We start from the raw sequence: 27381 nt of genomic DNA on the forward strand, positions 1-27381 counted from the left end.
GTTCAATGGAATACTTGAATTTAAAAAATCCTTAAAGAATTTATTCATGCTTTCACTCCTTTGTTGTGGAAATTCCAGCATAAAAATTCCGATGTACAAAAACAGGAATTCATTTTACACAATTAGGAGATATCTTCTCTAACCACTTATTATCTTATAGTCCATATTTATCAATCATTGCTTCCCAGCCAGATTCAAATTCTTCAATAGTGATAGATTTGTGAATACACTTCCTGAATTGACTTTTAAATTCAACATGCTCATGATAAATATAATTTAAATACTATGGGACTTTTTTCTCAATGTGCCACATGCCATAGAAATGATTAACGGAAGGAAACACCCTTGCAACTGCATTAATGACAATAACATCTTGGTCTGTGATAATAGTTTTAGGACAAGCTCCTAACATCGCTTCTAACCAAGTACTTAACAACCAAATAAAACTCTCTTCAGTTTCATTCCATAATAAACCGCAACAAAAAAGAATGGATTGTTGATGATGATTAACTCTAGTGAATGGAACAAATGAATTTATTGGTAGAATCTCCATGGTCATTTATCATAGTTAGGCCTGTATAGTAGTAAAAATATTCTTAACATGTTAGTAAGAGGCTGAATCAATCGAATGGCAAGCTTGCATCAATATTATATAATTATAAATTAGTCAAAGCTAAATCAATTCCATCACCAACAAAGCAAGCAAGCAAGCTAATAAAAAATGGAAACAACATAACTGTAGATAACTAATTAAATTTAATCTCAAGAAGATGCGGTCACGAATCAAGATATAAACAAGTAAAATATTTCATTGGAAAAATCACAAGTATTCACACGTAGGACTCTCTTTGTATGGCACCTGTCTTAATTTCTTAACTATACTCTCGAAATTGAAATAAGCATTTTGTAGCTGTAAATTACGGAAAACTTGTGCATACCTTCTATTATTGTTTTTGTCAGCTTCAGTGACTCGTGGTGTTGGGGCATAGTCAATCTGATAACCAACTTTGCCCTTAGAAGTGATATGACTTTCATGAGAATGTATGGAAAGAAGAAATTATTGAAAATGAAAAATTAAATTAAGGCAATTGAATCTTACTTGCAAAAAAGTCTGGGACGTTCCTAGCGTACAACCAATGCAACACAACAAAACTTTAAATTGAAATTTCAATGTCCAATGTATAATGTTTCGTAATCAAGGTTATCATAAATAAAATTATTCACACCTACCAAAGATCGTGAAGATATATACAAAAATTATTTTGTAAGAAAAATAATAACAAACATAAGAATTTAACGTGGTTTGACACTTATTGTCTACGTTTATGGAACTGTTTAAATAATATTTCACTATCACAAAAATGATTATAAGATTATAACCCACCCCAAATAGTGTATTACTCTACAAATCCGAGTACTCCACTTAATGGTTACAAAAAATCATAATACTCTCACACAAAAACATTTTTCTCTAAACAAAGTGATTTTGGTTCATAATCTCTCTTCTCACACACTTTATCTTCATGTGTTGTTTCTCCACTAAATCCCTTCTTTGAAGATTGACACCAACTATAATAAATAAACTCTCTTGGAAGTTAAAAGAAAAATAACTTTCAATGCATCAATTCAACTAAGGTTCATAGAGTAAAATACAATCTTTCATTTTGTATTTAAACCACCTAAACCTTAGTGATGAAAAAAAAAATAATTCTCAATATAGATGTATTTTATCTTTTAACTTCAAACTCTATATATAGAAGTGTGGAAAAAGCAATTTTTACCTAAGCAATCTGCAGTGTGTATAGAAGTGTGGAAAACACAATTTCATAAGTTTTTTATAATACCTTTTAAAAAATATTTATTTTAATTTTCTTAAAATGTAATTTTTTGTTAAATATTTACTCATTTGTTTTCAATTCTAAATTTGATATTAATTCACTTATATTTGTGAAACTATTATTTTATAAGTTTCTCTTTTTAACAATTTATTTTCATTAATTATCTTCCTTTTTCTTGCTGAGTTATTAGTTTTCCTTCTTTATTCTCTTAATTTCTTCTCTACAAATTCGTTTTGGAGGTTCAAATTCTGAAATATTTTGTACCCCAAAAAATCTGAAATGTTAACTATGAAATTATATTGAACTAAAGCAGCAAATCCACTTGCATGGATAGAAACTGAATCCAATTCTAAGACAGTAAAAAGAAAAGACAGGGTCTTCTTTTATTTCAAATTTCAGTTACATTGAAATTGACATTTCATGTTTTTGTCTCTATATTTTTGCTTTATAAAAAAAAAAAAAAGGAAGAGAGAATAGAGGTTAAACTGAAAAATGGGAGAGAATATAAAGAAGTAATGAATAGTTATTTTATCGGCTGTAATTTGTTTAGTAAGAAAGATTAAAACATATGATCCTCTTTTATTAATGTTATTATTCCTTCAACTACCAAATCAATTTTATAACTCCAATTCACTAATAATTAATTTTTAACAACAAGTGAACAATAAAATAGTTTTGACAAAATATGGGAACCAAAGTTAGTGCTATACATGATCAAAGTTCTAAGAGTAGTTATTGTTGGGAGACATGAATCATCAGAAAATTGCAACACATGATGTTCAAGTAAAAGTATTATTTGACAAAGTATAGTAAATTTAATTATTGTTTGATCTATGCTAAAAACAAGAAAAGGCAAAAATAATACAACACCTCAGACGACATATATAAAAAGCCATGTATTGTTCTACATTTGATTCATTGCATTGGTTTACGAAATTCTCAAATTTGATGGTATCCCCTATGGTTTGCGAAGACTGATCAAGGTGACATCATCAATCACAGGCCCACACAGGGAGGCAAAGTCGTCGCTTCTCATAGTGTAGAAGGTGCTAAGGAACAAAATGCGTGTTCTTGTACTAACAGCCACAAACTTTAGAGTTGCACGTTTAAACCCACCTTTGCCTTTGGACTCATAAGGCACCTTTACACTTTCTTTGCCTACATATGCTTCAACACTCAGTGACCCTTCACATGAATTGCCAGCGTCTCCCACAGCAAAGGAAAGGGTGTATGTTTTGCCAGGAATGGTTCTGGCTACTTGTGCAATGGCACTTTCTTTTCCTCCTATTAGCTCCACGGCTCCTTTCCCTAGAGGAACTGAGAAATGGTCTGAGTCTATGTATTTAACAGCTTTTAAGGACTCCACTATCCACCCCGGTAGGGGAGAGTGGTCGCTGAGGTCTACAATGTTGGGTGGGATAAGCACACCTGATGTTGTGTTAGGAAACACATATGGTCCTTCTTCAAACCCACCATTCTTCAGCACGTTCTCTGTTGAGTGTCACATAACAACATGCACAAATGAAACCCCTCTTTTGATATATTGAACTAGATTACAAAATAAAATCAACACTAAGTTCTTGATTTCTGAAAGAAAACTATGAGTTCCATTTTGCATAAATAGTCAGCCTATTGCCTAGCTTCTTTAAGTATGTTTGTTTGTTTTGGTAAAAACTACACTATACTTTACAGAAGACAATTATGTCCGAATCGTGGTAGACTACTATGAATGTTACAATATTATTTAATGTTTAGAACTCGAATTTGGGATGACTTACAAATATTTTGATTAATATGTTACTCAATGTTTTTTCATGCTTTCTGGATTAATATGTATACTAGTTAATCTATAGCTATATTAGCAATGATCTTAAGGAATGTTACATCAAATCAAAGAATTTGAATATATGTGTGTGATTCGATCCGTGTCAATGTATAAAGAAAGTGATTGATTAAGGAGATGAACATACTGTTAGTTGGTCTAGGAGGGTACAGAGCTTTGAGAGCAATAGAATCAATGATTGGTCCACAAGCAGGATCCTCCTCCTTTCCTGGGTGATGAAAAGCCATGTCTACTAGAGAATAATCTGCTTGGAAGGACCATGCATAAGCATCCCAACCATTTCCACTGTACAACGTTTGCATTGGGAGCACCACCCAGTCTGGAGCCACAGACACGTTGAGTTTTTCCTCTTGTGCACACGTGCGTGCCACCATAAACGTGATAGAATAGTACATTCCCTTTACCACTTTTATCTTCTGTTTAATAGAGGCCCCGTTGCCAAGCCTTACAGCATAAGCTCCATTTGGCACCACAAGCAACATGTCACCCTGTTTTTGGCCTGATTTTAAGTACTCAATGAAGCCAGAGATCTCCCACCCAGGTATAGCGTGGGGACCACCAGTTACCACCGTGCCTTTCATGTCTTGTGGCTTTGGCCCAAACTCAAACTCCGCATTTGCTATTGATCCTGCATTGATATAATGTGTTAAGAGTCTAAGTGAATAACCAATAAATGTTTAGTTAATTACTCAATTTCATTTACTACACAATTAACATATATAAAGAGAGAATAAATATTATATGAGATGAAATTATCTTAAAAGGAAGATGATTAAATTTAAATCGTATAAACAAACATAAACGGTCAAAATTTAATGTTATGTGACTACTTAAAAAGTCATGTGACTTTTTAACATTAAATTTTAATCTTCATGTACGATTATATGACAATGTTTAGCAGATTACTAGTCCCATAAGAAGTTTGAACTTTAGATTACATTGGACGTATTACTTTGTATACCATTTGCTAACCGGTAACTATGTTGATGTTTAATTTATTTAGTGTTATTTGGAGTTCAAATCTATTACTTTTGGCAAGGGGGAATATGTGGCTTTAAAAGAATAAATTTTGCTATTATCATCATGGACACCCAAATCTTAGAGTTGCTATTATTCATTGGAGAATGCTTTATGATTATAACTTCCTATATGTATTCAAAGTCACAAATTTGGATGACGACACATACTTTTCTAAATGCTCATTTTAACATTTTATTTGTTTATTAATGTGCCATGTTTGCTTAATATTAAAGCAAGCATAGAATATGGTTGAACAAATTAAAAGTGTGGTAAAAAAGTTGTTAAAAAGAAGTCTGTGTGTGTGTGTAATTTGAAGCTTACCGTCCGTAAAGGAGAAGGTGACATGGAAGCAGCAGAACACCAACAGAAATGAGAGCATTCCCATGTTAACAGGGCTGTGAAACTGATCAACTTTAGAAAGGAGAGAATAGCATATGTTGCAGGGAGTGATCGATGAAGGCCTTATATGCATGCTTTGTTGTGAAAAGGCACTAAGATTTGAAGTAAAATAGCAACTATGCCATTCACGTGTTGATCTTCAATTTCAATCACAATCACTTCATTTTGTATTCTTTTTTTTACATTTAAATATGAACCGACTCTTGGATGTTTTCTGGTGTAGGTCCTGTTCAATGTCACATGCTCCTTAGGTCCTAATTCACCCCAACCTGTGCGGTTGCAAATCTTGCATAAAATGCCACCATATAACTACTGCCCCGACAACAGGTTTGTTGATCCACGTTACTACATGAGCAATTTAATAACTATCGTTGGGGTTCATTTAGTATATTAGTAGAAATGAACTTGTGCCTTCAGTTTGCACTTTTCAAATGACACCTCAAATCTTTAGCATATGAAACAACAATCCTTGTCAATTCTAATTGGAAATATCCATATTAGTTAAAACAATAATATCAGGGTGTGAAATAAGTGAAAAGAGGAGAGATGGAGAAAAGGAAAAAAAAGAACGAGAAAATAATAAACACCAATGATGATGTGGGAAAAAAATGAAAATGAATGCAAAAGATAAAAACATGGAAAAATTAAAATCCTAGGAGAAAAGTTGCCTAGTGCAGTTATTTGAGAGGATTACGGCGCCAACTAATGTTCGAAATTCAATGCTGTTAGTACCTTGTCCATGAGTCCATCTTCAATTCTTCATCCACAAATCTATAATGAAATTAAGAATTTACTTTTTATTAGCATACAGAGTGTGATGCCAGTTTTAATAAATAAGATGCCAGTCGTATAGATAAACCTGCCCGAGTTTTTGGGGTTGGCAGGGCCGGGGTAGGGTGTTACTCCTTGCTGGGTCCTCATCCTAATAATGATATGGGATAAAATCCTTATCCTAGAAGAGAAAACAAATTCTAATGAGATAATTTATTTGGTGTTTCATATGACTAAATATGCCCTCAATGTTTCATGGAAGTAGTAGACAATTTTATTCTTGAAATTTTGTCACCGGTTTCACGTCGATCCGACCTCTAAGCTCAAGATATTCTCAAAATACCGCACCTATATCAAGTTTCCAATCGAAACAACGTCATGGCCCCTTTTCTTGTTGAATCCTTTAGAATTGGCCAAAGTTTGTGAAATATGAAATAATATACCTCTGTCTTAGCTTTCCAGGAATACCTAGATTGTCAAAATCTTATCACTATAACTCTTGATATGTCTTGCAGTCTGCAGAAGCCAAAAAGGTCAAAAAGGAGAAAAGTTAAAAATTAACAATGATTAGTTATTAATCCAAATTAACTCTACTAATGAAAAGCTCAATATAGCACATCAATATTATGGACAAATAGAAGTTAATTAAGCCCAGTACAAATCACAAATGAATGCCTCAAAATCACATTCGTAACTTGTCATGGTTTGGGACTTTTACACCATTTTTTTTTTTTATCTTTCTTGACGTTACTTTCTCATTTTCTCTTCATTTTCCATTATATCACTTATTTTATTTGCTACTCTCTTTCTTTTTTTTGATATGTTTCTTTTTTGGCTTAATATTTATCATACTAAAAAAATAAATTATTTTTAATTTATTACCTACAATTGGTTATGCATCTAATATTTTTTTATATTTGAATATAATATATGTAATAATAATATGACAGACATGTTATCACGTTATTATCACGTTATCAAACCTTAACACATATCTAAATTGAAGTATGTCATTATTTATTATTTAGTTTATTTTAAAAATCCACATTGTCCTCGTTGCCACCATTGCCTCTCGGTGTCGCTGCGCACCACCGCATCTGGTGACACTCTGGACCCCAGTCCGCCTTTCGGTACTCCTCATCCTCAACCACAACCCCAACCCCCTCCAAAAGTCGTCGCTCATTCTCGTACCCGAAATCGAAATCGCAATCTCCCAATGTTGTTATTGGAAGAACACGGGAACTGAATCAAACACTTGAAAGGGTCTTGCCGGAGGACTCGGGCGCCGCTTAAGTGGTGTGAGAGCTCGGCGAACCTCGCGTCGGAAGCAGAAAATATTTGCCACAAGTCGGCGAGAGAAATGGTGGCGTTTAGGAAGTCTGAGAAGAGACGTTTCGGCGTTGTCGGGGTGGGAGGGGGAGTGGAGAGGTGTTTTAAGGAAATGAGGTGGGGCCCGACGTCGGTGTATTGTGAAGGGGTGGTGTTTTTCCCGCTGAAGGTTTGGCCCGTGGGGAAGGTGAACGGTGTTGAGGGAGTGGCGGGCTTGGGGGCATTGAGGGAGGAGGATGGCAAAGTCAGAAAGAGAGAGAAAATAATGGAAAAAGAAAAAAAATATTTAAATAATAAAAAATGATGTATTGTTAATTAGGTGGTGATAACGTGACAATTAAGATGAAACTTAAAAAAAAATGTTAAATATCTGGATAACCAAAAATAAATTGTAGATAATAAATTAAAAAAGACTTATTTTTAGGTATGATAAAGATATTTAAGTTTTTCTATTAAATCAAAAGGATAAAAGTCCAAAAAAATATTACACCCAACTCGTGAAGGCTTCATTAACATTTGTGCTTAATGAATCAAAAATAAAAGTAGGAGGAGAGATATAAAACACAATCCCCTAGTGTAAAGTTAAACCAAATTTAGTTAATGCATATGAAAAATGTTGCAGTCCCTAAGATTATGCTTAAAAAAGACTTCCATAGATGTAGAGATTATTTCTTGAATATGCTTAAAACACTAATGTTTGTCTCCACATCCCTTAGTCATAAAATAATATCCCACAATTAAAATTAGAGATGAAAAAAAATAGAAATTGACGATAATATTTTAACTAAAGAAACTCTCAAGGAAAAAAATCGTGAGTAAGATTAGAGAAATATTTCCACTAAATAAAAAAAATTGCAACCTTTTTTTTCTAAATACAAAGAAAGGATAATTACATCTTATAAATTTTTCTTTCTAAGATCAGATGAACAAATGTTGGTTTGATGGTTATGAAACACGGAAAGAAAAGAAAGATTACAAGTTTAATTCATCGTACTAATAAAAATTAATAATTAATTTTTATTGATTATAAAAAATAATAACTGATATTTATTAATAAAAAAAAGATAGAGAAACTTTCGAGCATATAACTCCTGCAACTTGTAACCACCACCAAAATTAGGAGACGAAAAATTCAGCTTACCATAAATGCAGCATAAAATTTTCTTATTGACTTTTACCCCTCCACGGTTTCACAAAAATGTTGTTTATCACGGTTCTTTTACAAATTAGCATGCTGCAAGTGATTGTTTACCTTACTTAAATGCTTTACTTTCATATCTTTTGGAGTCTACAATATTTTCACAACTAGAGCATTCGGAACAACACATGATCAAAGTTCAAACAGTATTTATATCTCGAGAGTCCGAGACATGAATTAACAGAAATTCGCAACTCATGATGTTGAAGTGAATATGTTGGACAAAGTAAAGTGAATTACATGCATTACTGTTTCGCCTCTGTTGAAAACAACAAAGAAAAGGCAAAAATAATACAACACCTCAGACGTCAAATGTGGAATTCTACATTTGATTCGTTACACTGGTTTATGAAATTCTCAAATGTGGAATCTTCTGTGTGGTTTGCGAAGACTGATCAAGGTGACATCATCAATCACAGGCCCACACAGCGAAGCGAGATCGTCACTTCTCATGTTGTAGAAGGTGCTAAGGAACAAAATGCGCGTTCTTGTACTAACAGCTACAAACTTTAGAGTTGCACGTTTAAACCCACCTTTGCCTTTGGACTCATAAGGCACCTTTACACTTTCTTTGCCTACATATGCTTCAACACTCAGTGACCCTTCACAGGAATTGCCAGCGTCTCCCACAGCAAAGAAAAGGGTGTATGTTTTGCCAGGAATGGTTCTGGCTACTTGTGCAATGGCACTTTCTTTTCCTCCTATTAGCTCCACGGCTCTTTTCCCTTTGGGAACTGAGAAATGGTCCGAGTCTATGTATCTAACAGCTTTTAGGGACTCCACCATCCACCCTGGCAGGGGAGAGTGTTCGATGTGGTCTACAATATTGGGCGGGATAAGCACACCCGATGATGTGTTAGGAAACACATATGGTCCTTCTTCAAATCCACCGTTCTTCAACACGTTCTCTGTTTGTGTTGAGAGTCAGATAACAACATGCACAAATAAAACCTTTCTTTTGAATACAACGAACTTGATTATAAAATAAAATGCACATTAAGTTCTCGATTTCTGATGGAGAATAATCAGTTGTATTATGCATAAATAGTCAACCTAGTTATGTATTATGTTTTTTGGTACATACCATAAATATATGCAAGAGACTATAAAATTTCCTTTTCGAGTATTTAACAGAAATACATACTAAGTCTCAATCTAGAGATCACTATTAAATTGAAACAAGTTACATAGTTAGGATTCAACTTTGAGATTATTGTTGTTTAGACTAAAACAAGTTATGTACTCCGGACTTGATTTCAAAAACTAGTTGATCCACAGTCCACACACTAAGTGGTTTTCATTAATATTTCTTAATTTTTTTATGCTTTCTTTGGTTAAAAAGTATACTAGTTAATTTATAGCCAATTTAGCTTAGTAATGATCTTAAGGAATGTCACATCAAATCGAATAATTTGAATATATGCGAGTGTGATTCTGTGTCAATGTATGAAGAGAGTGATTGGTTAAGGAGATGAACATACTGTTAGTTAGTCTAGGAGGGTACAGAGGTTGGATAGCAATAGAATCAATGATTGGTCCACAAGCAGGATCCTCCTCCTTTCCCGGGTTATGAAAAACCATGTCTACTGAAGGGTAATCTGCTCGGAAAGACCATGCATAAGCATCCCAACCATTTCCACCATACACCGTTTGCATTGGGAGCACCACCCAATCTGGAGCGGCAGAAACGTTTAGCTTTTCCTCTTGTGCACACGTGCGTGCCACTACAAACGTGATAGAATAGTACATTCCTTTTACCACTTTTAGATTTTGCTTAATAGAGGCCTCGTTGCCAAGCCTCACCGCATAAGCTCCATTTGGCACCACAAGCAACATGTCATCTTGTTTCTGCCCTGATTTTATGTACTCAATGAAGCCAGAGATCTCCCACCCGGGTATAGAGTGGGGACCCCCGGTCACCACCGTGCCTTTCATGTCCTGTGGCTTTGGTCCAAGCTCAAACTCTCCATTGATCACTGCTCCTGCATCAATTAATATGTTAAGAGTCTAGAGGAACCCCCCAAAAAAAAAGTTCATCTCATGATAATATATGGTAGATTTCTAATCTGAACTTCAGATTACATTAATTAGTTTGAAATTGACCGGTTGTTATTTATGGTGAACTGATTTCAAAACTTTAATTATGTCATGTGGTGTACAATGCACTATCCAACGTCACATCTTTTTTTAGAGAAAAATTATTATATGATCTGAAACCATCACATAACAAAAGTCTCTATTAATCTTCATGTGACACATAACTTAGTTTTTCAGCTCACAAGAAAGAATAGTAAGACCCCAATTACTTATCATGTGATCGACAATTGATCGGAACTATAATGGATGATTCAAAATCATGTAAAATAGTTTCTTTCCGGAGGGTGAGGCCATGTGAAACTTCAAAGCAATCTGCATACAAGGACTCAGAATGTGCCCCCAAGAAAAAAAATTGAAAAAGATTATCAACGCTGAAGGAAGAGATCAAGAGAAAACGCATACACATTACACCCAGAAGGCTTAATAAGGAGGCGTACATTGTACAGACATTAATATTATACTCATGCGTGAAGTCAACACCAACAAATAAACACCGGAAACCTGGAACAATTTCCTCCATTGGGAAATTAATGTAATACCCCAATTCTCTTTTACTTCGAAATTGATGAGGAGTGATAAATGACAAACTTTAGCTAGCTTGGAAACCAAACCCTGAAGCCTTATTAAACCGGGTGTGTGCAACTAGTACATACAGTTTGCTAACTGGTTATGTTGATGTTCAATTTAGTTAGTGTACTTATAACTATTAATCTATTATGTCATGTGGTGTAGTAAAATGTGGCAATATCCGTGGCTAACTACAATAAATGTGACAATATCTCTCGTATTGAAGTTCAAATCAAATATTCTATGATGAATCGGAAGGTCAAGATAAAAAAAAATCAAATGTTTTGGTAAGGAATGCGGCTTCAAAGAAATTTTTTGTTACAATCATGATACACAAATCTTAATTAAAGACTAGAGTTGTATAGAATATGGTTGAACAAATTAAAAATGTGTTAGCATTCTTCTCCTTAGAAAAGCATATACTTCTATATATCTATCTATTTAATGTGTGAGTGTGTGTTGTAGCTTACCATGAGTAAAGGAGAAGGCAACATGGAAGCAACAAAAGAGCACCAATAGAAATGAGAACCTTTCCATGTTAGCTAGCTGGGCTGTGAAACTGATCAACTTAAGAAGAGAATAGCTTGCAGCAGAGGAAGGAGATGATGACCTTATATGCATGCTTTGTTATGAAAAGGGACCAGTGTTTGCAGTAAAATAGCAAATATGCCATTGCACGTGTTCATCTTCAATTTCAATCACGATCACTTCATTCCGACTTTTTTTTTTTTTTTTACATTTAAATAGGAACCGACACTTCTGGTGCAGGTCGTATATAGACAATTAAAAGCTGTTCAATGTCACATGCATGCTCTTCCTAGCTTCATCACCCCAACCTGTGAGGTTGCAAATCACTATATAACTATTAACTACTGCCCCAGACAACACTTTCGTTGCACGCACATAATTGATTTAATAACTAAATAGGTGTGTTTCATTAGTATTATGTTGATTTGGATGGTCTAGCACATGAAACAACACCCATTGTTACTTCTAATTGGAAACATCCATACATTACTGAAAAACAACAAAAAAATTGATAAATGATGTGATAAAAAAACATAAAGAATGAAGATGAAAAATGATTTAACGATATAAGACTTGGAAAAATTAGAATCCTTGGTTAAATCATCAATTTCTTTCCGTGATAACTCTAAGAAACCTGCCATGTGCAGTTATTAGAGAGGATTACGGCGCCAAATAATGTTCGAAACTCAATTCTATTTGCACCATGAGTCCATCTTCATCGGACACATATATATTTAATAATCGTTTTAGATGAATAGATTATGATCGATCAATTAATATACAAAGTGTGATTTCAGTTGTTTAGATAAACCTGCCCGAGTTTTGGGGGTGGCAGAGGGTTGTTAATTGCAAAAAATATTCAGTTTTTTTAGAGAAAAAAAAAGTTAAATTACAAATTTTGTTTCTATTTTTGGCATCATTTTTTCACTTTAGTTCTTATATAAAAAATGTAACTTTAATCCTAGTAACAGGGAAAAAAATGTGTTTACGAGTAATTTTATCATGTGTAAAAGTTATTAATGGTATTAAATTTAATCTCTACACTTAGAATTTTTTTTGTCTTAATCCTTACTTAAAAATATTTTACACACTTCATTGTGAATATAAAGTTATTGAAGTATAGTTAATAAATAAATGTATCCCAAAAATATATTTGTTACACTCTTATTATAATTTAGATTCTGTTCAAATTAATTATACATTCCTTATTTACAATTTTCCTTTATATATATTATCATGTATTTTAAAATACATGTTTATTGCATGACATAGCTTAGAACTCATGTAAAACAAACTATCATAAAATAAAATAAAAGTATCGTGTTTAGTGATTTTATATAAAGTTGTTCATCATGATTTATTTTTTGAATTTCAATCCTCTTATTTATATTTCTTGTTTAACCATTCTCAATCCTTATTAAAATTTGGGTATTTGTTGTATAATATTGTTATGTTCTACTTATTTCCATATCAACTCTCCACTTTATCTTTAATTTATTTTAGTCACCTATGCCCATAATTAAAAAAAAAATAGTCACTTATAATTCCTCAATCCAATTCTCCCGTATTTCAAAATACACATGTATATTAAGTTAGATCTTATGTTACTACTCATGCACACTTTTTTAAAATATCAACAAAAAAATGAAGTTTAAAAATATAAAAAGTATTTTTCAATACTTTAGTGTCTTTTTAGAAATTTTTCAAAAAGAGTAATTGCAGTACTCAGTATGCATAAAAATAAATTTATTATGATTACTAATATAATTAAAATCCTTAAATAGTAAGGTAAATGTTGTTTTTTTATTTTACACTATTTGAATTTTCTATTGTACTTTGTATTGTTTTTTTTAAGTCAGTAGGGATAAAAAACTGGTATGCATATAGCTTACCTAGTTCTATGTATTTGTTTTGATATTTTTATTCCTAAACTAGTTCTGCAAATTATTCCACTACATTTGGTAACCTTTCACACTAGTTACTTCTGTTTTAACCTTTCCTTCTTTATTCTTTTTAATAGGTAAAAATGATAAAGAGTGATAACTTGGGGAATGGGGAGGGATGAGCTTTAAGAGGAAAGTTTATCAAAATATGTTGAGATCCCACCAAGAAACCAAATACTGTAATTACAATAGTTGCCAACATTCAAAATAAAAAATAAAATTGATACCTTAATTTGATCTCTATTTTTCAACTTTTTTTAATAATTGTTTTTCAATTTGAAATGAAATGCAGGGAAATAGTTGACAGGATTTGAGTTGGTGGAATTTGATCTCTAAGTAGTCAAGGTAATTTTGAGAAGAATTTGGTCAAACAAAATGTTAAATACTTTGATTAGTCATGATTCAAATGTAAAAGTCCAAATTTCATATACTCTTCTTACGAAGTGGATCATTAGTCTAGGTTTGTGCTAGTAAAACATGGTGGAAGACTTAACATATGTCATATGTCATGGTTGATCAATTGATTTGCCATCCTATTTTATGCTCCTATGCTAGTTTTGGTCCAAAGCATTTAGGCTTTGGTGATATTGATACATGCATGTATGATGTATCAAATTAGGAAGGGTCTACTTTATATATAGCATGGTTTGAGTCTATTGCATGAGAGTAAGGTTGTTTTTGGTCTATTTATTATCATAGGGAGTAGGAATGAGTAGATGGGGTAGCTTCCTTTGGGAGAGTCCAAAAGGATATACCGGAGTGGCTAACGTAAAATATCTATTTCTTTAATTATTTCATTTATTGATATATTGATATTTTCTTTGTTATTTTAATTATTATGTTCATACATTTATGACTCTTCTGTTAATATTTACTGACAATCATGATGTTTAATATTTCTAAATCTATATGTTTCATGAGAATTAAATTTGTTAATATGAAAGTATAAAAATAATAGAGGGTGAGCCCTGGTGCAGCGGTAAAGTTGTGCCTTATCAGTTCACTAAAGATTCAGTTATTGTTCATTTTGAAAAATAATGTATGAATTAAAAAGTTATAAACGATTTCTTTCCATCTTTCTTTATAAACTGTGCAGTAAAATCTCACTTAATTATAAATTTTGCCATTCAATTTTTATTTTGATGAATTTTGCTATTCAAGTTTTTTCAATTTGTACACATTTTATCATTATTGACATGTAAAAAAAATAGTTAAAGATAAAATAAAATGATATTGTTTTGTTAACACCATAATGATAGAATGCACCAAAATTGAATAATTGGACGGTAAAATTTATAAAATATTAAAATTTAAATGGTAAAATTTATGAGAAAAAAACTTGAGTGATAAAATTTTTAAAATTTTAAAAGTTTGATGATAAAATTTTTAAAAATATATAAAACTTGAGTGATAAAATTTACAAATTAATAAAAATTTGATGATAAAATTTATAATTAAATTATAAATTGTCTGGTCTGTAACGTTTGTTCCATTGTAGATATCCAAACATTCTAATCCATTACATTTCATTATTCTTCATTCCATCCTATTTTCTGTTTACCAATCCAAACACAGCCTTAAGAACATAAAATAAGACAAGGAATGAGATTCCAAAAGTAAAGTAACATTCCCATAAATACTGAGTATACAATTTCGGTCAAAGTTAAATTGTATAACGCTACGTGATGATCATATATAGTTAGATGCCTCTCGCCATTCACATTGTGCATCTTACATTTGTAACAAGAAAAAAAAAAAAAAACAATATCGTGCATCTTACATTGCCAAAAATTGAGACATGAAATTAAATGTAAAAAAAAAAGAAAAGAAAAAGAATACTACTCTAAGCGATCTGAGAGAAAAAATAACTTGATTCAAAGAATACACAATTGCACATGCTTAATGAATAAATGGCTATGGAAATCTTTTTAAAAGAATGTCCGCAAAGAAAAAAAATATTTTTTTCTTTAAATCATTAACCACTCAAATGCATAAATTAAAATAAATGCAGGGTGTAATAAGAGATAAAACTAAAGCGAGGAGTAAGCATACATGTACAATATTTGTTGAAGTAAACCGCATTATGATTTTTGATTTTTATAAATGCATAATTGCATATCTTATTTCACTAAATTTGCGTAACTGTATATGTTAGGTGAGGTAAAATAAATTCAATTTTTGCTCATATTTAATTTAATGAAATATACTATTAACTTATATGAGTCAGTAAATAAGTTATTATACGACTGATCAGTTAATGGTGTTTTAGTTTTTGAAAATTTTATTTCTAGTTTTTTTTAGTAGTTATTATATAACCTGCAGATGGTAAATCCATGGGCCTGATTAATATTCCATATTCCTTCGTATCGGGTCAGAGTAAGCTCACTATAAACTAGTAAGGAATAAATTGTTCCTAAATGTTGTGTGACTTCAAAGGGGATAAAGTGCTTCTAAAACAATTTAGTTTATAACTCTTAAAGCATTTGTTTTAATTTCTAATATATTTAAAATAGTTAAACTTTAATCAATGTACACTATGCAAGGAGAAAAAAATGTTAGTTATAAGAGTTTAAGTATTTCAAAAAAGAATGTAATATGTTTTTAATCCTTTTATTTTCAATAAAACTTTAGTTTTAATCAATTTAGTCTTAAACTTTACCAAAATTATAATTTTCTTCACTTTTCGGTGTTAATGTTGTCTATGGGGACTTGAAATGATTACTTCTAAATTGATTAAAATTAGAAGTTAGGAATCAAAATAAAGTTTTACCAAAAATACATGAACTCTGAAAATATATTTTTCCATTTCAAAAAATATAAAGACAAAAAATATCAATTTTGAAAATTAAGACAAAAATAAAAATTTAAATCTTTTCAAAAGATTAAAATTACCATTAAACCTTGTATGATTTTACTACATAAGATTGTTTGATACATATTTTACTATAAAAAATTAAAACTCAAAATAAATTTTAAGAGACTTTTTATTTTATTTTATTTTAAATAAGAAAGTTATATATTACGTTTTTTCTGTTAAAATATGTGATTTTTTATTTATATAAAAACTAATAGAAACCTCTAAAAAAACTAATAGAAAATATTCTGTTGTTGGTGGACCATAGATATTCTCTGTGTTGACTATTGATCATAATTTTATTCGTTATTTAAGTTTCTTATTAATCAGTAGCTTAAATAATTAATAATGGATTTTTTTATTAAAATCACATTGAAAATATATTCAAAATTATTGTTGTAACATTAAGAACATTCATTAAATATATGTTTTTAATCAATATCGGTAAAATATTAGTTAGCAATTACACTATTAATTAATTTATATTTAATTTTTAAATATCTAATTGATATCTTATTTATTTTTAAATATTTTTAAGTATTTTTTTTATATATACATATTATATTTTAATGTCAGGATTATTTTTTTTTTACACATTGATTTATTCTTGCTATCGAATATCTATTTTATCTTTGTCATAATATTAGTATTGTCTATTAGAGAAAATTATATTTGAACTGGATATGATTATTATGGATGATAAAAATTTTCTTCCAAATATTTAATGTAATTATATATCCAAGATTCAAAGATGACCGGTTAAACTAAAACAATTTTATACCAATTGATTTATGCATTTGGGGGTTGTCATAATATATTTTGGTGTGTATATTTAAAAAATATTAAAATTTGTATACACATATATGTGTATATAAATTTGTAAAAAATGTGTGTTTAAATAATATTTTTATTTGTAAAAAAATATTTACTTGCAATCACAATTGTTACACACTTAAATTCCTTCCGTAATTACTATACACAAATGATAGACTTATTTTTCTTAATTAGTCTAAATTTAAATTTTGATTAATCGTTAGTATGAAATAAATTATGTTAGAAATAAATATGTATGAATATGATGAACCTTATTTATTATTACGTACTAATGATGTTAAGGAAAAAAAAAAAAACTCTAACTTGAAAATATGCCGCCAAAAGAAAAGGGAATATCCCCTCCCCTAAATACTATAGTTAGAGACATACTCAGTGATTGATTGAAAGTTCTCAGCTGTGTCGGTTGGAATACTCAGTAATCCCCACCACTAAAGATTAAAGTGGTACTATCAAATGCATTCTACGACTTAAAAATAAAAAAATAAAAATCAAGCGCATTCTGAACCAAATTGTGTTGCGGATCACATAGCCCATTCTATGAATTTGGGTTTCCATTTGTGGAGGGACCTAGAATTTTGATGCAAGGCTTTGCTAGTTGCCACCCCTTTAGCAAAAGAATAAAAAGGGAATTATTCAGTGAAATTTATTGAGTGGAGTTTGAATAGGAGGTAAAGTTCATGATAGGAGTTAAGTTGGGTCTAAACCCAAAGGTAGGTTTGTTGTACGGACTAAATTATAATATTTTTTGGAAATATTACTACTAGAAATATTATTAACATATTTTTTTATCATCATAATAATGACGTGGAATATTTTATTGATTTTAAATTTCAATCAACACGTTTAGTAATTACTTACTAATTTTTGGAATATTTTAAAGTTTATTTAAATTAAAAATAAAAATAGAATAAAGTGAAAGTAGTCATAAGAATATACGATCCCCACCCTTTTATGTGCAATAAAAAGAGGACAAAATATGTCATATATCTTTTCAACTAGACATGGCAACAAGGCTGAGTGGGGACGGGTATTGCCTCCCCCGTCCCTGATCTCGACTCCTCTCCAACATATATCCTTATCTGTTCTTTATACTGGACGGGTTAAGATTTGTTACTCATGCCCGTACCCGTCGCGAGGTACCCATCCACGGTTCATATTTATAAAAAAGTTTTTTTTTTATTTAAATTATATTGAAAATCTGATTTAAAAAGAATTGATTGTTACACGTTTATTTTTAACTACTTGTATTTGTAGCACATTTGTCTACAAAAAATGATCAAAAAAAGAATCTTAAATTATGTAAAAATTATAAAAAAATTAATAAGTAATTAATAAAATTTTAATAAATTATATCATCGGAGTAGGTAGGTATGGGAATGGTATGAGATGAGTAGTGACATACCTGTGTCCAATCACGATTAAAAAAAGTCGAATAATCTCCAAACCAATATCCAATCAACTTGAATATTTTTTGCCAAAATTAGGACAAGTTTAGATGGATAAACACGGATACTAGAGTTTTATTGTTATGCCTATTTTCAACTCAAAATAGATTGTGGCTAGAAATAATTTATTATAATCTATACGAAACATGAGAAAGATATATTTTCAACTCAAAATTTCTAAAATAAATCTGTACGACTTAAAATGAACACACTCTAAAGTGAAATAAGATTTTCGTTTTGAAATTTCTGCCTCGTTTTGTTTATTTCACTGTAATTTTTACAAATACAATTGTAAGATTCAAAATTTTCGATAAAAACAGATACTCGTTCAGTTATTTATTTATTTTAAAATAAAATATATTTTGTCGAGAATATAAGTATAATATTGAAAAAAGGGAACATCAACTTTAAAAAGAAAAGTGGTCGCATGAATTTCATGATTTCATCTCCAAGATTGGAATTGGAATACACTGACTTGTCAAACGCTAAGCACGGCACGGATGCTAGTTCACGAGTGGAGTTTTATTGAAAGTGAATATATCAAATTATCAATCTAAATATAAAAATATAATTATTATTTTAAAATAACAGAAAAGAGATATAAAATTAATAGTGTAAACACAGTCATTTAATCACAACTCATTATATACTTTTTCAATCTATATCCTAATATATTTTTATTTTTAATTATTAAAATTTTAAAAAATTAAGTTAGAACATTTTAAAAAAATGATAAATTAAAAAAGAGATATTCTTCAATCCTCATGTTATGCTTCATTTTTATTTGTCTATCCCTTTTCATTTTTCATATTTTTTTTACCTTTATCTCTAAATAAAATTCCAATAATTTTTTAAAATATCAATAAATTTAAAGTATGATTTATATTGTTTTAAATATTTACTATTATGAAATTTATTTATAATATAATTCACAGAATAAAAAATATTTACTTACTATAAATTAAATTATATAAGAATAAGCATTTATGTTATAAATATCTATAACTGAACACAACAAAAACAAATCTGTACTGAAAATAAATAATATTGAATTTTTTCTAACTCATAACAGAATATTACAAAGTAGGCTTTTAATGATCGGTGAAACAAACTAACATGTCCTTGTAGAATAAGAATCCAAAGATAACGTAAAGAAGAAAATGCTACGTAAAGTAAGACTAGCGAGCACGGAATGCACGCCTGTGATCACGTATCTAATTTGAGTTTGAGGCGGTTATAGAAAGATACGTGATTTCCGAAACTTTAGTTAGATATATATGTATGCAAACGATAATCATGAGCAATTTAATTTGATTCGTTGGCTTTTGATGGATGCCACCGAGAAGAACACCTTACTATATATCGCCGTTCCTTCCTTTTTATCTCCCGAAACACATGCACGTGTAATTAACAACCAAAGTTTCAAGTTTCGCTTCAAAAAAAGAAAGCCCAAGAAAGTGCAAGAAAATGTCCACGCGTGCCAAGAACGTGTTTGCAAGGTTCTGTTTTTGCCATGATGAGGCTGCGGATGATGAGAGGCATAGAAAGCACGTAGAGTTTGATCAAATGACGAATGAAGGAAGCCAATACAGCCTCAACGGAGTTCCGCTTCCGTCTCTCGGCGCCACCGCCGCTGGCCGCTCCCAGAGATACAAGCTCCGGAGTTACATTGTCTCCCCGTACAATCCTCGTTACAGGTATGCATGCATGCATGTGTGTATATATATATATATATAGTTTATGGCGTTGCGTTAATTGGGATGCTTTAGGTTTTACGGGTAGTGGTGGTTGTAGAGAGATATAGTTGCCTAGAGGCAAAAGAAATACAATATTTGGACGCCTATAACACAATAAAAAAGGCACTATATCACAATTTTGAAAACATTGTTCACAGAATTTTTTTTACAAAGACTATCATAGAGTCACACAAAATCCAGTCCATCCTAAATTTCAAGTAAACTCTAATTCTAGACTTACTAATGAAAAAAACTGTTGCGCGCTAAGAGAGTAGTCCTACTATTGTTTGCCTTTTCGTGCAAGTAACATGTAATTTTAAATGAAAAAACATATATCATGGTATGTATATGTCACGTAATGAATGAATGAATGAATGAATGAATTAATGTTTTGATTGGGGTGATGCAGATTGTGGAACACGTTTCTGGTGTTGTTAGTTTTCTACACTGCATGGGTTTGCCCCTTTGAGTTTGGATTCCTTAACGATCCGTCGGATCCTCTTTCCATTGCTGACAATGTGGTGAACTTTTTTTTTGCCATTGACATTGTTCTGACCTTCTTTGTTGCCTACCTCAACAAGTCTACGTATCTGCTCGTGGATGAACCAAAGCTCATTGCCTCCAGATATCTTAGAACATGGTTTGCCTTTGATGTCCTCGCCACCGTCCCTTCTGAATTTGCCCGCCACGTCTTGCCGCCTCCTTTTAAGCAATATGGCATGTTCAACATTCTCCGTCTATGGCGTCTCCGTAGAGTTAGTGCCATGTTTGCAAGGTACTTTATTGTCCCTGCATTTCTATTACTTTTTTCTTTTTTTTATTGGATCTTACATACAAACTCATTATCACATTCCTTCCCTTTCCCTGTGTCTGTGTCAGATTAGAAAAGGACAGAAATTATAACTACTTCTGGGTGCGCTGTTCAAAGCTTATATGTGTAAGTATTTCCTTTATTAATCAAAGGATTTACTTGGAATGGATTAATTAATAGCACAAACGTTTTTTACATGAATTGTCATATTATTGAAAATCATACCTGAAATCTTATATAATGAGTTGATAGTGCATTAAAATTGATTTCACTATTTTATTACACGTTAATTTCTTTATTGTTAGAACGGTGATTTAATGAGTATACAGTAACCTAACTTGTAACTTTGCATTTGTAGGTTACGCTATTTTCAGTGCATTTTGCTGCCTGCATTTTCTATTTTCTTGCTTTAGATCGTGACCCAAGTTCAACATGGCTTAGCCTGGTTTCTGATGACGCTCAAAGCAGTGTTTGGAAGCGCTATGTAACATCAATGTACTGGTCCATAGTGACTCTTTCAACAGTCGGTTATGGTGACCTGCATCCAGTAAGTACCAAGGAGATGGTGTTTGACGTATTTTATATGCTCTTTAACCTCGGACTAACGGCATATCTTATCGGAAACATGACAAACTTGGTTGTTCATGGGACAAGCAGAACTAGGAAATATGTGAGTATCATCATTTAAATCTTTTAACACTTTCACAATTTATCTTGTCCTGAATGGATTTTGGGGTTCTCTTTGCCATTTTGACAAATGGTAAGAACTTCTCTTGATACATTTGTTAATGATTTAAGACTAAAAAGTAATTTTTTCATCTTTAATTATAAGATTTTTTTTAAATTAATTTGTTTCTACTTATAAGATTTTTTTTCTAATTTTCAAATGTATCAATAGTTTTTTTCTTTATATATTCTTATTTAATAATTCTCTTTCCAAACATTAATGACAATAATTAAGTAAATAGAAAAATAAAAAAAATATTAATTTTGAAATGATAATATAAATGATGGACAAATTATGTGATTATGTTTTTTTTTTCCTTAAGAAGTATGAATTAGTTTAAACGATTATATAATTAGGGACTAAGGAGAATTATTGTCCACAAATCATATCATTAATATTGGCCGGGGTTGTAAAATACAAATGGTGCTTCTTCATTTGTTTCTAAGAGGTCCATTAATATTCTGATGGTTTCTTTTTGGTGGTTGGTTTGTGGCATGTTAGAGAGACACGGTGCAAGGTGCGACAAGTTTTGCCCGTCGGAATCAGTTACCTATCCGCTTGGAAGAACAGATGCTTGCTCATTTGTTTATGAAGTACAGAACTGATTTAGAAGGATTGCAGCAACAAGAAATTATTGAAACCCTTCCAAAGGCTATTAGATCTAGCATCGCACACTACCTATTCTATCCACTTGTGGACAAAGTGTACTTGTTTCATGGAGTGTCGAGTGACCTACTCTTTCAACTGGTAATACTCTCTTTTTGGTCTTGCTATATATAATTCTTTGACCATGGTGCCAAAAACATGACAGTTTGAAGCTTTTCAGTGTAAACATCAATTAGTAATCAACATGAGATTCTTTCTTCACATGTTTATTATATTAATCAACATCTCACATTTAATCCGAAATAAATTCATCTAACTTATATGAGCTCCAAGAACGGCTATGTTGTATGTCTGCTTCCTGGTAGTCCTTGTATAATTGGATGGTTAATAACATTGTTTTATTTGCATATCTTGAACTGTTGAAATTGAAATTTTGAAGGTCACGGAGATGAGGGCTGAGTATTTTCCTCCAAAGGAAGATGTGATTTTGCAGAATGAAGCGCCAACAGACTTTTATATCTTTGTTACTGGTGCTGCAGTAAGAAACTACCCTCTCTTTATTTCCATTCACTTCATATATGCTCTGAGTGGTATCTAGAAAATGAATTGCATGATTTAAAGTAGGAGGGTTGTAACATGATGCAAATGAGAAAATTAATTGTTTTTTTTTTGTTTTGATAAGATTAATTTCCATTTATTGCATATGGTGGAATGTCTACTTCTCAAATGCTCTTTCTCCAATCTAAAAAGAAACTGAACTTTCATTTTCTTCTGTCTGTCAGGAACTCATCATTAGAAACAATGGAATGGAGCAGGCAAGTCTGGTTACATTAACACTTTTGTGAATCATCCCTGCCATTGTGAAGACTTGTCTCTATGACTAACAAAGCATGTGGTCCGCAATAATTGCAGGTCGTTGGTGAGGCAGGGTCAGGAGATATAGTTGGAGAAATAGGAGTTCTATGTTACAGGCCACAGATGTTTACAATTCGAACCAAACGATTGAGCCAAATTCTGCGCTTGAACCGTACTACATTTATAAATCTTGTTCATTCAAATATTGGAGATGGGGCAATAGTTATGAACAATTTTCTCCAGGTATATGAGCAATGATGACTTGTGTATTTTCCAGAATGATTCTTATTGCTAACTAGTTACATTTTAGATTCATTCACACAAGATTTTGCACACAACACACATCCTTTCAATTTGTAGTTTCTGTATAACATTTTCTTCATTACTAATACTTTGTGACATGTGCTATACTTTGATTCGCAGCATTTGCAAGAATCAAGGTATCCGGGGATGGATGTTATTTTGGCAGAAACGGAGGCCATGCTTGCTCGGGGCAAAATGGACATGCCCATTACCACATGCTTTGCAGTAACCAGAAATGATGATCTATTGTTGCATCGTTTGCTTAAGAGGGGTTCAGATCCAAATGAATTAGATAGGAGTGGAAAGACAGCACTGGTTTGTTGATTTTCTCTCGAATGAACACATGCATTAGTATATATGTATAATAAACACAACACTAGATGCTTACAACTTTATTTTCTAATGTAACAGCATATTGCAGCTTCCAAAGGCAATGAGCATTGTGTAAATTTGCTTCTAGAATATGGTGCTGATCCAAATAGCAAAGGTACTCTTCAGCCCTGTTTGGAACATTTATCGGGGAAAAGGAAGATTTATCAAACACACCCTCTCAAAAGTTACTAACAACCTTTTTCATACAACAATATGTGCTAGTACTGGTGATATCTCTAGACTCTAATTACTTTTTTTATTTTTTATCTATACAGATATGGATGGAAGTGTCCCACTATGGGAAGCAATGAAGGGTAGGCATGAATCCGTGATGAAAATTCTCATAGACAATGGTGCAGACATATCTTTTGCCGATGCAGGCCATCTAGCATGCAGTGCTGTTGAGCAAAATAACATGGAATTGCTCAAGGAAATTATTCAATGTGGCATGGATGTGACACAACCTAAAAAAAATGGAGCCACAGCTCTTCATACTGCAGTAGTTGAAGGAAACACTGAGATGATTAACTTCCTTGTAGACCAAGGAGCAGACATTGACATGCAAGATGTTAATGGGTGGACACCAAGGGTTTTGGCAGAACAAAGTGAAAGCGAAGAAATTAAAAATATATTCCATGACATTAAAGATAGCAGAAAACCAGGTGTTATTCCAATTTCAAAGAATGACAACAGGAGTGGGAGGTTTCAAATTGATCCAAGCATGCTTACCATACCCCAAGAAAGCATGCTACTGCCACCTTATGATGGGAGGAGAAGGTCTTCCAGCTCTTTTGATAATTCCATTTTTGGAATGATGTCAACTGCCAATCGTGGTACGTATATCTTGGAACAAATTGGTGATTGAGTAATGTTATATCCTCCTACAGAACTTTCTACAACTTTGTAAACAAAGTATTAAATAAAAAAGTAAATGCATTTAACGCCTTGGAAATATAAAACCTATTCAATATTAACCATACGAAGAAAGTAGGGATCAGTGGGATTTAAAATTATTCTTGGTGATTTTAACTTGAACAACTTCTTTTCTGATGCCCCCAAAACAGTTAGCAAGTGCAGAGTTGCATTTTGCATATTATAATAAAAAATTAATTGGAATACTTTGTCAATCAATCTTGAAATGCCATATCATTGAAAACCATTAACTTTTGTAATGCTTAAGTTTTGTTAGTTGTAAATGTAAGCATCTTTATACTAGCAATATATTAAAACTATTTTAACTTTTTATTCTTTAACTAGAGAATAATTGCTAAGAAGACCCATAATATAAATCCAAGAATGGATACATGAAAAAAAAAACATGTTTCAAGAAAAAATGAAGTCTTTTTTGTTTCCTTTGGCTATCAGATTGATGGAATATGTTGTGATTTAATTATGCAGCTAAGAGAGATCTCCAGGCATCTGAAAGCAGTAGCACTAGAAGGAGTGTGAATGGATTAGCCAGAGTGACACTTAGTTGTCCTGAAAAGGGTGAACATGCTGGAAAGCTTGTTTTGCTGCCCAAGACCCTTGAAGAGCTGCTAGATATTGGTGCCAGAAAGTTTGATATATCTGCCACCAAAATTTTGACCACAAATGGAGCTGAAGTAGAGGATATAAATCTTGTAAGAGATGGTGATCATCTTATTATTGGCGGTATTGAAGAGGGAAACAAGAATTGATTTCCATACCCTTCTTATTTTCTCATGGGTATCCATTGTTGTGCAATAGTATCTTGTCACTAACTTTTTTTCTCTCTTAGAAACACGTTTTTGTAACTTGTAGATGACAAAGTTATTCCCTCCCTCCCCTTCAGCTAGTTTAAGATTAGTCTATAGTGGAAAGTGGAAAAACAAGAAAAATAGCATTTTTTTTGCCCTTTTAATTTTTATAGTTAAAAACAGTTTTGATTTTATTATAAATCTGTTTTTGTAAGAGTTGTTTTTGATCGTTTTCAGTTTACAGTTGAAAAACTGTTAGTCTTGTAAAAAAAACAGAAAATCGGAAAAAACAATACTAATGATATAGCAGTATGGGTTAAATGATTTGTGGGTTACTAATTTATGAGGCGAAAAAAATATTGAGCAGAGTTTTTTTTAACACAAAAAAATTGCAAGTTTTAAGATAAGGAAAAAACTACTTTAATTTTAGAAATCAAAAAGATTTTTCTTTTGACTTCCTTACTAGGAAGTTTCATAAAATGTAGGTTAACGTAGTAACTAAGAAGTTAGAAGTATAAGGCTGGAAATATGTTTAAGCTTTTATAAGAAAATTCTAAAAAATTTCTTCGAAACGAAAGATTACTAGCAGTTCAGCGTCTGATTTTCTTTTCTTTCCACGTCTTTGATTTGCTTTTTGTCTTCTTAACGTGCAACCAAATATGCGCTCAAAGCCACACAATAGTTGCCATTTTTGCTCAAAAACCAAATTGAAGAATAGACAAAAAAAATTGCCTCGGTGAGGAAACTGAGTAGCTTAATTCGCTCATAATTTGCCTTGCCTTGCCTTGAGGACTACATCTGTTTGATCTATAGAAATTTGATTCTGCAGGAGCTAATGGGAGTATCTCCCTATTGTATTGTAGATTACTTGTTTAGTTTTTCTTGGGGCCTTAAGTATCCCTTCTATAAATACAAACATAAGTATATGAGAGTTGTTTTTAAGCTAAGATTTTAACTATTTGCACACAACATTAATGGAAATGAGTCATACGCTCATTTAATTTATTGACTGGAGTCGGGAGTGTGTATGCATGCTGACTATTTTAGAAATGCAGTAAAATTAATGTGTAAGCACCTAAAAAGAATCATTCTTTTTATACATATTCACAGCCTAAAAATATCAACCAAATTCTATTCCATTATAGTGTTGCTGAATGCTCATAGAAATAGAATACCCTTCGCCTTGGTTGATTGTTACAAACAAAATCATTATGCATGGTAGTTAGGCCAGTTGAATTGAGAAAATTTCCTTACAAACTCCACTGTATCCAATCAAAAGAATAGGTGTTAACAAAACAAATAAAAATAAAGAATGCTCTACTGACATTTATCTATATTTTAACTTTAAAAAATAAATAAAAATAAAGAATGCTCTACTGACATTTATCTATATTTTAACTTTAAAAAATAAATAAAATAATTGAGTATCTTGTTTCCTTTGCTTTAACCCCCCCCCCCCCTCCTCCCCCTCACCTTCTCCCCCCCACACCACCCTCACTTCCCTCCCCCACTCCTCTCGCCCCCCTCTTCTCCATCCCTCTTTCACCCACCCTCACCCCTCCCTTCCCCTCTCCCCCCCCCCCCCCC

The 27381-nt window shown here is 31.8% G+C and overlaps 3 protein-coding genes across 4 annotated transcripts; 1 reads left to right on the forward strand and 2 right to left on the reverse strand.

The window, feature by feature from the left end:
• Positions 1-2614: 2614 nt before the first annotated feature.
• LOC100801917 (uncharacterized) lies at positions 2615-5129 on the reverse strand. Its single transcript, XM_003526375.3, has 3 exons — positions 5023-5129; positions 3809-4309; positions 2615-3329 (listed from the first exon to the last, which is right to left on the reverse strand). The coding sequence occupies exons 1-3, from the start codon at positions 5084-5086 to the stop codon at positions 2797-2799; spliced, it is 1098 nt and encodes a 365-aa protein (XP_003526423.3). The 5' UTR covers positions 5087-5129; the 3' UTR covers positions 2615-2796.
• A 3472-nt stretch (positions 5130-8601) lies between these two features.
• On the reverse strand, positions 8602-11949 carry LOC100802444 (uncharacterized). Of its 2 annotated transcripts, none has more exons than XM_006580959.4 (3): positions 11533-11949; positions 9880-10380; positions 8602-9306 (listed from the first exon to the last, which is right to left on the reverse strand). In XM_006580959.4, exons 1-3 carry the CDS (start codon positions 11681-11683, stop codon positions 8756-8758), a joined length of 1203 nt encoding a protein of 400 aa, XP_006581022.2. In that variant the 5' UTR covers positions 11684-11949; the 3' UTR covers positions 8602-8755.
• An 8019-nt stretch (positions 11950-19968) lies between these two features.
• On the forward strand, positions 19969-25818 carry LOC100802964 (potassium channel AKT1). Its single transcript, XM_003526377.5, has 12 exons — positions 19969-20363; positions 20812-21177; positions 21282-21339; positions 21572-21883; positions 22442-22687; positions 22986-23084; positions 23329-23361; positions 23459-23644; positions 23825-24019; positions 24116-24191; positions 24352-24909; positions 25475-25818. Exons 1-12 carry the CDS (start codon positions 20134-20136, stop codon positions 25753-25755), a joined length of 2640 nt encoding a protein of 879 aa, XP_003526425.1. The 5' UTR covers positions 19969-20133; the 3' UTR covers positions 25756-25818.
• The last annotated feature ends 1563 nt before the right edge of the window (positions 25819-27381 follow it).

This window comes from Glycine max, chromosome 6, assembly GCF_000004515.6.
Source record: "Glycine max cultivar Williams 82 chromosome 6, Glycine_max_v4.0, whole genome shotgun sequence".
In the NCBI taxonomy this organism is placed as follows: domain Eukaryota; kingdom Viridiplantae; phylum Streptophyta; class Magnoliopsida; order Fabales; family Fabaceae; genus Glycine; species Glycine max.

Coding starts and splice junctions, on each gene's coding strand:
- LOC100801917 (XM_003526375.3), bottom strand. CDS start 5,086: ATGGGAATGCTCTCATTTCTGTTGGTGTTCTGCTGCTTCCATGTCACC. Junction 4,310..5,022: donor CACCTTCTCCTTTACGGACG/GTAAGCTTCAAA, acceptor ATATCAATGCAG/GATCAATAGCAAATGCGGAG. Junction 3,330..3,808: donor CCCTCCTAGACCAACTAACA/GTATGTTCATCT, acceptor GACACTCAACAG/AGAACGTGCTGAAGAATGGT.
- LOC100802444 (XM_006580959.4), bottom strand. CDS start 11,683: ATGCATATAAGGTCATCATCTCCTTCCTCTGCTGCAAGCTATTCTCTT. Junction 10,381..11,532: donor TGCCTTCTCCTTTACTCATG/GTAAGCTACAAC, acceptor TAATTGATGCAG/GAGCAGTGATCAATGGAGAG. Junction 9,307..9,879: donor CCCTCCTAGACTAACTAACA/GTATGTTCATCT, acceptor CAACACAAACAG/AGAACGTGTTGAAGAACGGT.
- LOC100802964 (XM_003526377.5), top strand. CDS start 20,134: ATGTCCACGCGTGCCAAGAACGTGTTTGCAAGGTTCTGTTTTTGCCAT. Junction 21,178..21,281: donor GTTAGTGCCATGTTTGCAAG/GTACTTTATTGT, acceptor TGTCTGTGTCAG/ATTAGAAAAGGACAGAAATT. Junction 23,362..23,458: donor GAAACAATGGAATGGAGCAG/GCAAGTCTGGTT, acceptor CAATAATTGCAG/GTCGTTGGTGAGGCAGGGTC.